At 41.8% G+C, this 13,871-nt stretch overlaps 1 protein-coding gene across 2 annotated transcripts in view; it reads right to left on the bottom strand.

Annotated features, from left to right (window-relative positions):
• Positions 1 to 13,871, bottom strand: part of TEDC1 (tubulin epsilon and delta complex 1) — a 61,045-nt gene that overhangs the window by 29,141 nt on the left and 18,033 nt on the right. For both annotated transcript variants that reach the window (XM_071751276.1, XM_071751277.1), the window contains exons 4-5: positions 12,932 to 13,102; positions 6,718 to 6,816 (exon numbers count right to left, since the gene is read on the bottom strand). In XM_071751276.1, the coding sequence (XP_071607377.1) occupies positions 6,718 to 6,816; positions 12,932 to 13,102 (270 nt within the window). The remainder of the gene's footprint in view (positions 1 to 6,717; positions 6,817 to 12,931; positions 13,103 to 13,871) is intronic.

Below are 13,871 nucleotides of genomic sequence, written 5' to 3'. Positions count from 1 at the left end.
TCCCTAAATTAACTCTCCCATGGGTACCCATTCAACCCAAACTCCTGCCCTGGCCTCCAGCTGTTTCCTTGCTCTGGAGAATCCCTGTCCATCCAGACAGGATCTGGAAGCCAAGCCCCAGTGCTTCTGGAGCAGGGCTACAACCTCCAGCAGCTGCACAACAGAGGAGGCCAAGGAAATCAGGCAAGGAATTCCTCACCCAAGACAACTAACTCTCTGTCTACCTCAACCACATAAAGCATCCCAAGTCAACTAATCTATATTTAACTTTTTTTTCAAAGTCATCCCTTCTAAAATTGACTCGAATCTGCCTTGGAAATATCAATATACATTATCCTGCACAATTTGAGTGCTTCTACAGCACCCAGCTAGCCAGAGCTTTTTACTTTCTTAAGAAGGATGAGGAACCCAGCTACAAGCAGACACTGCCTACAAGCAGCTTTGAAGCCATCTGACCCCTGTAATTTTTCCTGATTTACATGGCTACATCTGTTCTGCCTCATTTTTACAAATGAGTACCTGATCCATTTTTTTCCCAGCAGTAACTACTATAGCAAACCATGTTTTATGTGATAAATGTCAGCAAATGAACTGAAAACCAATTGCCTATGGCACTTTGGAAGGAAAATGACATGGCAGCCTCCTCCCTCCTCCTGCAGAATGAATCATTAAAAAAAAAGGCAGGAGTAAAATGCTTTGTTCCTGCCATGCAGCACAGGGTGGGCAACACGTGCTGTCACTGACAGATTCTTTGTTTCTTGGTGCTTATTCCTTCCTTGCAATGAAATGTGAGAAGGTAAATTTACATCTGAATCACCGAGAGGTTTTTCATTTAATTTTTTCAATTGTAATCTCAGTAGCCACCCTCCTACTCTCCAGGAAATGCATAACAACCCAATCACCCTGTTTGTGAGACAGCATCCACTGCTGCTCCAAAAAGGAGCTTTTGTTTGTTTGTTTGCTTGTTTGAAAAGAGATTTTAAGGAGAGGCTCCCATGCACACACCTGGAAGAAACAAAACACAGCAGGTTTTTTCCAATTTCAATGACTTTCAATGCACCAAGCTTCAACTCAGCAGTGTCTTGCATCATTCAGCTCCCTTGAGCCTTCTTGTCTGAGCCTCAAGGCCTCCTGTATTTAGGTGCCAGAACCTCATATATAATTCACTGTGTTATTAGATCTGCTCCCCTCTGCAACATTAATATGTCAGCTCCCATCTTAGTTCTCACCAATCTGACTGTAAAAGGTCTAAAATGACTATGCCTGAACAACACCACAACACATGAAGTCATTTAAGGGAGGGGGGGTTTGGTTTTGACTGGCACTGCTGCTGACAGCACAGGGCAAAAGTTTTACACTTATCACAGAAACATAGAATTGGCTGGGTTGGAAGGGACCTCAGAGATCATCAAGTCCAACCCTTGATCCACTCCCACTGCAGTTCCCAGCCCATGGCACTGAGTGCCACATCCAGGCTCTTTTGAAATATCTCCAGAGATGGAGAATCCACCCCTTCCCTGGGCAGCCCATTCCAATGCCTGATCACCCTCTCCAGAAAGAAATTCTTTCTAATGTCCAACCTAAACCTCCCCTGGCACAACTTGAGACCTCTTGTGCCCTCTTGTCTTGCTGAGAGTTGCCTGGGAAAAGAGCCCAACCCCCCCCTGGCTCCAACCTCCTTTCAGGGAGTTGGAGAGAGTGATGAGGTCTCCCCTGAGCCTCCTCTTCTCCAGCCTCAACACCCCCAGCTCCCTCAGCCTCTCCTCATAGGATCTGTGCTCCAGTCCCTTCCCCAGCCCAGTTGCCTCCTTTGGACCTGCTCCAGCACCTCAATCTCCTTCCTGAGCTGAGGGGCCCAGAACTGGACACAGGACTCAAGCTGTGGCCTCCCCAGGGCTGAGCACAGGGGCAGAATCCCTTCCCTGGACCTGCTGGCCACGCTGTTCCTGAGCCAGCCCAGGATGCCATTGGCCTTCTTGGCTACCTGGGCACACTGCTGCCTCCTCTTCAGCTTCCTGAACTTGTAAAGCACAATCCAGCCAGGTAACTGCCAGAGTTGGAAACTGAAGCATTCAAAGTTAAGAAGTGGCAGCATTCAAGCTGCCTGAACAACACTGATGTGACCAGCCCATCTGTCTGAGGTCTAGAATTACATGACTGAAGTTTCCCTGCATAATCTGATCCACCAAGCACAGAGGATGGCTGGGGCTCACTCCAGAAGCTATTCCTTTTCTTTTAAATCACATATTATTCTGTCTCTTCCTCAGAGGGAAGCCAGGGATTTATTTGCCATACATCATTCAAATCTCATTCTGAAGACAGATTTTTCATCTTCTGCATAAGCAATGCACCTTTCCTAATGAGCCATGTGGGATGGGATGAGATGACAGTATTATCCTAATTTTATAAATGGGCAAGAAAAACAAAGACATGAAAGCAAAATGCTTCTGTTTCCTAGGGATGCCAGAAGACTTTTGAGACCTGATTTTCAGATCATTTCAAAATGACTATAAAGCCCCCAATGGATCCACCTACCCAGTGCAACTCAACAACTTGTAGAGGAACTTTAGTGAATGTTCACTTGGTTCCTGAGCCACCAGAGCTTTGGCTGATCAGCACCAGTGGAAGAAACAAGCAACTGGACCAAGTTGCACCAACACCCCCCACTTCTGGACTCTCCCACTCCCTACTGCTGCTTCTTCATCTCCAGCACCCACTTTCTTCCCCACAGCTCTGCCTCAGAAGCAATGCCCTCTGCACCCTGAAAGATTCAGCAGTTCTAAGGTAAGAAACCCTACTAAATATAAGTAGTACTACTGCTGGACTGCATCATTTTCCTCCAATTTAGACTCCTAATTTCTTTGGATTTTCTTTAAAAAGACACATTTGAAAATGTCTTCTGCAGCAGCAGAAATACCCACTGCTCATGGGCAGGATGAGCATCTTTACTCAACAGACTAACTAGTAGTAGTTGTAGGTAACCCACAGAACTACAACTTGTACAGTGGGTCAAGTCTTTGGGTAGATTCATCTTCCCATTCCCAACTCCCTCTCCTGGCCTTTCCTCTCCAGTCTTGACCTTTCTGTCCATGTTCAGCCCTTTCTGCTCCAGTCTTTTTCCATTGCCTCACCCACCACACAATCTGAATTTCCCAGCACCAGAGCCACCTTTCCACCCAAAAAAAGTTCTGTAAAAGGAAAAAAAATTGTTCTTGCTACAGAATCTATGAGCTTACTTGTGTTTCTGAAAATTCAGCAATGCCAGAATCCAAGGATTCTGATCATCTGAAGCCTCATAAAGCAGAGTTAGTAAATGGTCAGGACCAGCAGCCCCACACCAGTTGATTAGAAGAGCCACTTAAAAAATGAGCAAAATACAGAATGCAAATTGTACCATAAGGCATTCAGGATGCTCTAAATAACATTCTAGGTGATACAGGCAAGAATTTTTAAAGAAAAGACCCAATGAAGACCCCAGCTCCCTACCAAAGCACAGCTGCAGGCTGTTGCACTGGATCTGTCCCAGATCCATGAACTACACATGATGGTCACCTGAAATTCACAGCCACACACACATATTTCCATATTTATAACCAGAGGCAGCCCAAACTACAGGAAAAGGTGGAATTTTGATCATGTCTCACTAGAGAAAACCAGAATTAAAACTATTACTCTTGGAAAATTTCCAGCTCTATCAATCTGCCAAAGACATTTATGATGATAAAAGAATAATGATGTCCAGTAAAATCTCTGTACATAAAAGAACTGTAAGAGTTTTATGGCCAGAAACCAAAGGGAAGAACATTTTAACCAAGTTAATGTGCAGCTTCTATGGAAAAAGACTTTTCCATTTCATACACTGAAGTTTAACTTTACAGCTATCTATATCCCATCACACTTTTCCTATCAGACCAAACAGCTCTTGTTTTATTACAGGTCAGAGCTGTAATATCAGATATTTTTGATGAAAATTAACTACAGGCTTCAGTAAAAACAGCCCAATGTCCCTTCTGATAGCCAATTTTTAACACTTTGATCCACTCTGCATTTTGATCCTTTGAAGGGATCAAAGGTCAGAAGGAATTCCTAACACTGTTCACCAAGAGGAACACATAACACTCAGACATATTGACATGCTTGCTCTTTTTATTGATCCATGCAGCAGGTTGCTATTTGAGGAAACATTAACAGAAATGTCACATTACTTAAAAAGAAAAAATTATTTCACAGTTTTGGGAAAAAAAAACATTTGGCAGAGAGCTGCCATCTGCAGCACTATTTGAAAACCACGCTAGACAAATATGCAGAATTTATTTCATCTTATCAAGATATTTGAACATTAGAGGCTTTTTATTACCTTTTCCAAAGAAGCATCACTTTGCATAATGGGTATTGTATCTATCTGGAAAACCTGACACTTGAGACAACCTTGTCTTTTCAAGTCCACACCACCTTGGCATTTGGGCTCTTCCAAGAATATGACTTATGGAAGCTCTTTTTGAGAAAGTGCAAGACAGAAACTACAAAGACTTCTCAAATTCTAACAGTAAGAATTTTAAATCTCTCAAAAATACATATACTGATTATTTCCTGTAATTTTTCCTCTTTATCTTTTAATCAGGCACAAGAAGGAAGCTTAAAGCAACCCCTTTTCTTGAATTGGTTCAAGAGCCTCACTGCTCATCATACTGAAAAAAAATTCCAACTTTGGACCAGTCCAAGCAGTAAGTTACATAAGAATTTCCAACACACAAGCACTGGAGCTTGTTTGAGTGCAGATATTGGAGATGGAGACTGTGACCACTCAGTTTATTTGGGAAAAACCCTTCTGCCACCTCCTCTGTCCCTCTGAGTGATCATCCTTGTTTTGAAGGGGCATCCTTTGCTTTGTGTGTTTGCTGCTTAAACCTGGGAAAGGTGGAATGAAGACTTTAAAGATTTTAGGTAAGCAACACAGATGTCCACTGAGCCTTCCTGACTGCAGCACTTCACCTAACCACAGTGTTTAAAACACAAAAAGATTGTTTCCATTTTATCCTGAGCCTCCACTGAACAGCACACCTGAAGCAGACATCAAGGAAAGGGAGCAGCAGGCAAGAAAAAACTGGAATGATTAATTAAAAGCAGAGTCAAACCCAAACATGCTTTATTAAGATATTGCTAATGCTTTACTGTAGCAGATCAGTGATTCATTCAGGGTAAGACTTGGGAAAAAGGTATCTGCAAAGTCCTTCTATATAGCCTGAAATTTTCTAGTACCAGCTCACCAGACCTTCCTAGATATTTGCTGAGATCTCAAAGAGAATAAAGCAAAGGATTCAGAAGATGGTGTTGCTGTGTGTTCTGAGCTGCTGAGCCTCAGAAAGCAGAAATGAAAAAGAAATCTCAAGCTGGCTTAGCCACTTGCTCTTGAAAAACAGGAATTTTCCAGGAAAATGGTCTCTACAGCTGAACCTTACCAAGAAGCTGGATGCTAAGCATTCATCCAAGAAATGCTCAGTAATGAAAGATCAACGTGCCCTTTACTTTAGGAGGTCTGAACATAAGACAATCTCCCACCTTCAAATCTACTTTTCTGAATTTCTTTGTGTCCAATATTTACAGTGTGCACTTCTGATCTCAAGGTAGCAGCAGGAAGAATATCTTCTTTGAGTAAACAGATTTGGAGAGACTGCAGAAATATGCCTAATATTGATTTTGTTAGGGCTGAGTTTAAATTTAATCCCATTTCAGTTTCACACAGAATTACCTTTTATATACTGATTTGTAAAGCAAATGTATTACAGTGTATTAAAACAAGTGGATTGTGCTAAGTCAAAAAATAAAAACCTGGCCATCAATGATAATTGAATATTTGAGAGCAGCTGAAATGAATATTTAAGGGTAAAACAGTACACTAGGAAAAATTATGTTGTCCTAGAAGGTTCTGTCTGAACTCACAAGGAAACAATTCCTTACTGGGAGGATGACTGAGCATGGAGCAGGTTGCCCAGAGAAGATGTGGAGCCTCTGTCCTTGGAGATATTCAAACCCCACCTGGCCATGGTGACTCTGCCTGAGCTGGGGGGGGACAAGGTGACCTCCAGAGCTCCATTTCACCCTAATATATTAGCCTAGAATCTGAGTTCTATGAAACATTTGGTGGATACAAGTTATAATTGAAGAAACTGACAATACATAAGCCCTTCTTTTGGAAACCAAGCTGAAAACATGTCACAAGGAGTGCAGTTCTGCTGACCAACAGTTGTATTACAGATCCTATGAGGAGAGGCTGAGGGAGCTGGGGGTGTTGAGGCTGGAGAAGAGGAGGCTCAGGGGAGACCTCATCACTCTCTCCAACTCCCTGAAAGGAGGTTGGAGCCAGGGGGGGGTTGGGCTCTTTTCCCAGGCAACTCTCAGCAAGACAAGAGGGCACAAGAGGTCTCAAGTTGTGCCAGGGGAGGTTTAGGTTGGACATTAGAAAGAATTTCTTTAGGGAGAGGGTGATCAGGCATTGGAATGGGCTGCCCAGGGAAGGGGTGGATTCTCCATCCCTGGAGATATTTCAAAAGAGCCTGGATGTGGCACTCAGTGCCATGGGCTGGGAACTGCAGTGGGAGTGGATCAAGGGTTGGACTTGATGAGCTCTGAGGTCCCTTCCAACCCAGCCCATTCTATGATTCTATGATTCTATGATTATTCACAGCAAGCATCCAAGAATAAAAGGAGAAGCATTACCTGCTTGTAGTTCTCTGGGTGTCTGACCAGCTCTGCTTCTGTGACAGAAAAATGTCCAAGACTCTGGTCCATATGGGATCCACTAGTGAGTAAATGGATCTGGAAGAAATTAAAATTCAAAGATATTTGTCAGCACAATTTGTTGTCATTAACAACAACATTAATTGTTGTCATTAACAACATCTCAGAATGGTGATGAGACCCAGTGGTGACAAGCCCATTCCCAATGGACAAGTAGAAATGTAACTACTTCCACCAGTGCCACAGACCTTTTTAAAACAGCCTGAAGGAAACTGATCATGCACCTCACTAAATGGAGCTGATATTGTTACCAGAACCACATGCAGAAATTGCAGCTGCTGCCATCACAGTAAACCTGAAAGATTTCTCTTTTCATCCTCTCCTAAAAGTTTTTTTTTCCTTAAACTACACACACTCCTGTGCATAGCATGAAAAGAGAAACCATTTCCACAAACAGCAGAAGTCTTAAGAGAGGTAAAGAATACCCTCAGATTAATGTTTTATTTCTTCCTTTAAAAAGAAAAAAGAAGCTACCTAGTTACAGTAAGTCTCTTCTGCTGCTGTATCTTGTTGGCTTTCATTTACTGTACTGGTGATGGTACCATCAATTATTTGATGAAGAAGCTTTCCAAGTTAGTCAAGGGAACAATAAAAAGCAATTCCTCCAATTCAGAGCTGATCCCTTTGTTACTGTAATAACCACAGCTGCCAAACAAGATAGCAGGGCACATTTTTCAGACAGTCACTCATAGCTCATTACTATTTCTGCCAGAATACAGAACTATTTCCTGCTTTTCTTCCTTTATTCTAATTTAAACTTTAGCATACACTTGGGTATTGACAGCTATTTAAAAGTCAGCAGTCACTGGGTAATTATCAACCCTTCCCTGAAACTTCAGAGTATTTTAGCATCCCTTTCCCCAAACTCCCTTCTGCTGACACCCATCTGTCACATGTGCAGATCTATGTGAGTTTAAAAATAAAAGAGCACCTCCCCACACAATGTTCTTCCTCTCTACTTGCTCCTCCTCTCCCTGCTGCATTCTTGTGTAACTCTGGCTGCCAAACCTTTGGGAGACACCAGGGATGAATTTCAGCCCCTCTTCAAAAGTACATTGCAGAAGCTAAAGCCCTAAACAAATACTCTAAAGCTGTAAGAACAGAGGTATGAGGTGAGTCCTGAGATTGGACTTGTTTCTAGAATAATCCAGTATTTTTATTTGTACAATCTGCTACTGATAACCACAATGTATTGAAGATGAAACCAGGCTTCAACCTGGCTGAATTATCTGCTTCAACCTTACACTGACCTTTGCATGATGGTACAGAGACACCTCCCCACTAAACACAGCTTCTGGGGAGTTTCCAGCACCAATTCCTAAACACCCTTGAGATCAGACACCCTGCAGGAAGACCACCTTGTCTAATTCACCTAAGAGAAGATGAAAAGGAGGTTTATTCTGACTTCACACACACTTGCATGAGAGGAAAAACTTAAACTGCATTAAATAATACACAGCTGAGAGCTAAGGGCAAATTCACTTTAGGAAAAAATAGATTTTTCAAAACATCTCAAGACAAAAAAAAAAGATGTATTTAACCAATATAACAGTTTACAGAGTAATATGGTGGATGCTTCAAACCAAGACACAGATACATCTAAAAACTGCATAGCTCACTCATAAATTACTGACAATGAGGTAATCACCCAGCACCACTTTCTGCCCTCTGTTTTTCAGAGATCAAGACTTTGTCCCTTTCCTCTTTTACTGCACCGTAAGATATATAAACATGACCTGTCCACTGTCATATATCTTATTTTATATTATCTCAGAGGAGGCACAAGAAACTACTCCATTCAAGGGAGGTGTTTCTCAGTTCTGCTCTGCATTCCTCCTGCCAGAACACAAACCTTGCTCTTAGTTTCCAAGCCCATCACAACCATTATTGTCATTTTACCTCTACCCAATACTGCCAATTATGGTAAACACTTCTTCTATCATTGAGAATTTAATTTAACATCACTTTATTCCTACTAACATCATTTTATTCCTACCTAGATGCATAGTCCATGATCAGATGTTCCCCTGATTAACAAAATTCACCTTGGAACCTGATCTAGCTCTGCCCTATTTAAGGTGTAAATTCTGCCCTAGTCTTTTAGTGGATGAAGATTCTGATGCCATTAACAAACTACTCAGGATCCTACCAATTTTTCTGAAACTATGCCAGGCTTCTTATTCACATTTTTAAAGGCAAAGTGGTAACTCAAAGCCTAACAAAAACCAGCTGCTCTCCCCTATGAATTCAAGAAAGATCAAAACCCAGACAGATAGATATTCCTCTGGCACTTGACAGAAAGAGGAAGAAACAGAACACACGGCACCAAGAGGCACACATTAACACAGTAATTTCTCCCTCATGTTTCCATATATTTGAAGGCAGATCAGGTAAAGATGCACCACTGAGAATTTCAAGGAATTATAATGCTATTATTGTATTATACTTTCAAAGCAGGCCAACCTGTCCACCACCAGAAGCCATTATAATGTTATTCACAAATCACAGCCTCAGGCTGCATTCCTCAGCAATAGAGAGGTTGAGATTCCCCTGAGGAAATCTTTCTCCTCCAGCAGGACATCTGTGTCTGTAAACTTCAACACCTCTGCCAGGAGCTGAAGGAACTGAAAAACAACCCAACAGAAAACCTAGGAAAGAGGAACAGGCAGTCAGACCCTCTCCCAGGAAATTCCCAACACATGGTTAGCTGTAGCTCCAGGAAGTTTCCCTCTTCATAACCTACACTGCTTACTCAGGAACACAACCCATCAATCTTAAGTGGCTGCAAACAGGTCAGAGGAGGTAGAGGCCCCAGCAAACACCTTAGAGAAAGAACAGACATTTATTTATTCCTGTTTTCCACTCAGACTTCCCTCCTACTGCTCCCTTTCTTCAGGCAGAACCATCTCATTAGGACACGAGTTGTTGCTTCTAACCTGAAAGAACATGTCCCAAGGGATTCAGATTCAAAGAACATCCCCAAGGGATTCAGATTTTTTATTACTAAATCACAGAAAAGGAAAAGCCCTTTGGAGGTCTTTAGTCCTACCCCTTGGTCTAACAAGAACTGTTGCCAAACATCAGTCTGGGGCTCTGTGTATGTCTTGGAAACCTCTGAGGATGGAGCTCATTCAGCATCTCTGCCCAGCATCTCAGAAAAGCTTTTTTTAATATGCCTGAACCTTCCAAGCTTTCATCACTGGCCCTTTCTCCTTTGGCTTCTGCTACTTGTGACAAGACCATGGATCTGCCTGTGTAACCACCATCCTTCTAAGCATCCATCCAATACCTGAAGGCAGCTATTAGGTGCCCATTCCCTTAGGTTGCTCTCCACCAACAAGCCCAACTCCCTCAGCCTCTTCTTGTGATTTTCCAAGTGTGATAAATTTTTCTCAGAAAGCCTCAAGTAGAGAATATGGTATTTTGGAGCCCATGTGAATAACAGAATGAAAACTGTGGAAGTGTCACCACTCCTTGGTAAAAATTATAGCTTGTGATCAACAATAAGTAAGAGCATTCCACAGCTGAGACACATAACCTGTTCAGTTATTAAGCAGAGCAAGTAAAAGGCATAATTATAACTTTGCAGAGAAAGTCCACTGTAAATCTCTCAGCATAATTAAAAACCATAACACTCATTAGCCTTTTGCATACTGTGTTTGCAGTTTATATGAGAAAAGCAGCAGCTCATATAGAGGTCATTTCAGGTCAGCTCAGCCTCCTAACACACAGCAGACTAGTTCAGAAGTTTTCAAATTGATGCAGTAGCACAGCCAAAATTTCTTTTTAAAGAGTGAGGAAATACCAATTACTGTTTATGCAGTTGTTAAATTGTATGTTGTGCTTTGTGCTGCTGTAAATGTTAACAAGATTGTGGCACTGTTAGGAAGTCCCTCCCAAAGTCACTTTTGCCTTTCAATTTTTCTGCTTTTAATTCAGGCTAAAATATAAATCAGAGCACTGCACTTGATTACAGCTCTGAGCTGAGCTCTCAGAGTTGCACACAGGGATTTTAACATGCACAGTATCTCACAGAGAGGAGCTGGGCTCCAGTTTATCCTCCTGTGCATACACTGCAGAACATCATTTGATGTCAGCACCATCACCAGCACTGAGTGTTGCTTTAGTCCTGTGATGATGTTGAAGAGGGCAGCAAAGGCAGCTTTGGGAAGCTGGATAAACACAGAAACCTTCTTCCTCTTCTTTTTCCAGGTTCTGGAAATCATGGTCCAGGGAAGAGCAGCACAACTAACGTGTCTCTTGGCATTTGTCTGACTGCAATGGTCCTAAATTTAGCATTTTTCCTTGGATAGCCACAGGGGAAAAAAAGTCCAAGTTGATTTCAAAGTTATCATGATAAACAGCCTGCATCCAACAACAAGAGCCTTTGTACATTTAAAACCTAAGCCTATCCTCTCTTAAAGTCATAAGTAGTACCATGTAGAATTCTTACTAATATTGCAATCACCCCTATTGCTCTAGTTCATCCAGGTAGTACCAATAAAAGACACTGCCCTGAGTCAAACCTTTTCAAAGGTATTCAGCTAAAGAATTATCTATCTTAGAATTCTTAGTGCTCAGAAGAGCTGCAACTCCTGATCCAGTCAGTAGCTTCTGAGATTAAAATGTGATCTGTAGAAAAAAAGATATTTTATTAACAAAATACAGGAGGTCATCATCTCTCTTCTCAGTACTTTAGCATGCTGGGCAATCAGCAAATCTCTTCCCCATTTCAGTGCCTGGTCTGGACCTCTGTACTTCAGGCCCCAGGTTCATCCTGCCATTAATTCTTCTTTGGTCTCATTAATAGCAAGCTGAGGTACTGAAGCTGCCTAATGATTTGCTGCTGCCAAGCACTACATAAATCAGAGAGCAGATGATGAATTATGGAGATATTTGCCTCACCTACAATAATACCCAGCATATCTTAAACACAGCTTATCAAAGGGAGAGGATGCCAATCATCTCATTTGAGTTTTTTATCACTTGAGCCCCCTCTCCCAGCAGTGTCCCTGCCTGTAACCTCAGCCATGCACTTCCAGGGAATTGCTGTCTTCATTCCCAGATCAGGAGAGCACATTCACAGTGAGCAAGAAGAAGCAAAAGGTTATTTTAGATGCTGCACACACAGCACCTGATCTATCCCTAGGGCTGTAAATCAGACATCTCCCTGGCAATCAATTCATGGAAAGAACAAAATGTAACCTCATTACAGTTTTCAGCATTGCTCTGGCAGACACAGGATTAAAGCCAAGATGGCATCTTCATTCAAAGCCCTCTTGTTCTGATTCTGACAACTTTTTGATATATGTTTTTTTTTCTGAGGAGAAATTTTTCAAAACTGTCCCTAGTCTCAACAAGGCTTTCTGTGAAGATTCTGGGTACCATACAAAGTGGCTCCACATAAGTTACCTGAAGAGATAGGAATGTTAAAAGGCATCTAAGGAAAATACTACTGAATAACTTTTAGAACTACATTCAGAACCATTTTTTTTAAATTTCAGCCTGCAGTCACCATCCCTGTCAACTTGAGGACTGAAGGCTGTTTCTGTCTCAAGCAGACAAGATGCTCCCAAGTGCCTGCAATTTTCAGACAGACATAAAAACATTCCTCATAAATGGGAACAGAACTGCAACCTTAGCATTGCAGAGACCACTACTGATTCCTGATTTAAAAGGAAGTAGGTTTTAAGTCCTGCTCAAATGTTCCCTAGTATTTCAGAAAGGAAAAGAGCATTTTATTTTGCTGCAAGTACTTCCAACATCCCTGCTCAATATTTCCACATTTCCAATGAACTTATAGTTCTGAATCACCAGTTCTTGCCTCTGGACCACAATGTCAGGCATTTTCTGAGAAAAATGGAGACAGGTGATGGTTGCAGAAGTGACTGATGTGCTAATCTGCAAGAGAGACTTTTCTACAACAGTTTCAACCTTACAAACAGTCTTCATACTTCACTTTCTCATGGCTCTGTCCTGCTGAGGAAAGGTGAGAGATTTACACTTGGAGTAATTCCCTCTTACCTACAGAAAATGCAGAACTGGCAAACAAGAATCATCTGCACATTTAGCACCAGCTGACAAGGCTTTTAAATAATCAACAATGGCACAGTGAGTTAGAAGAGTCATTTACCTTGTACAAAAGTTTGCAGTGCTCTTGGTGCTGAGCATGGAAACTCTGCCACTGGAACCTCAGCCTCCCATTTAACCACTGGAGGTATCTAATATCTATTCTGTCTCCCAGGCCACATTCAGGAGCTGCTTCAGTTGGGCCTTTCTGGCTGTTAGACAGATCATCTTCACACTAAAAGCAGAAGAGAACACCAAAATGGTTTAAGTTAGCTTCAAATTTTTCAGATCATTCAGAACATACAAGGCAAATAGGGAAAAAAAAAAAAAAAAGACAAAAATTCCCCCAAAAAGGAAGTAAGTTCCAGCAGTAAAGAGAAATTGCAATCTTTTAGAATATAGGATTGGGAAAAGCCTAAACAAGTCCTGTAACCTAGAAGAAATAGCAGCTTCTCAGCTCTGACATGGTGAGCTGTCTCCTCTCCCATCACTCATTTTCTGTACCCAGGAAGCCAGTGTTTCTGAGACAGCAAGAATGTTCTTTACCCTGATGGGGAGAATCACATTTTGACTAGATTCTGATAAGCCAAAAAAAAAGTAAAAAACAGACTTAGCTACTCCAGTGTCCTCCCAAAAATGCTGCAGGCTGTATTCAGTGACCCCATTTTGTAAATCAATGCCTTAAATAAAGATGAAATTGTGGGCCTGTGCTTAACCATCTTTTTTTTCTTCCATCCTGCTTTTCCCTTCTCACAGGGTAGAGGAAAAGAAACAATCACCCAGCTGACCTTGGCCAGGAATCCACAGACACCCCCAGCTACAGCTGCACCACCTGTCCTGCCTTGTTCTGCCTTTCTCTAGAATAATTTTGGAAGAAGGGAGAAGCTAAGGCTTCCCTTTTTTTTTTCCATCTTGTCCCACTTCCCTTCTGCTGCAGGGAAAAAAAAAAGAAAAACCACAAAAAAACCAAATTAACTTCATCTTGTGTTCATTAACTTCATTCA

The sequence above is a fragment of the Heliangelus exortis genome, chromosome 8, assembly GCF_036169615.1.
Source record: "Heliangelus exortis chromosome 8, bHelExo1.hap1, whole genome shotgun sequence".
NCBI lineage: Eukaryota > Metazoa > Chordata > Aves > Apodiformes > Trochilidae > Heliangelus > Heliangelus exortis.
Note: the sequence above shows the minus strand (reverse complement) of the source record. Positions and strands in the feature narration are given on the sequence as shown.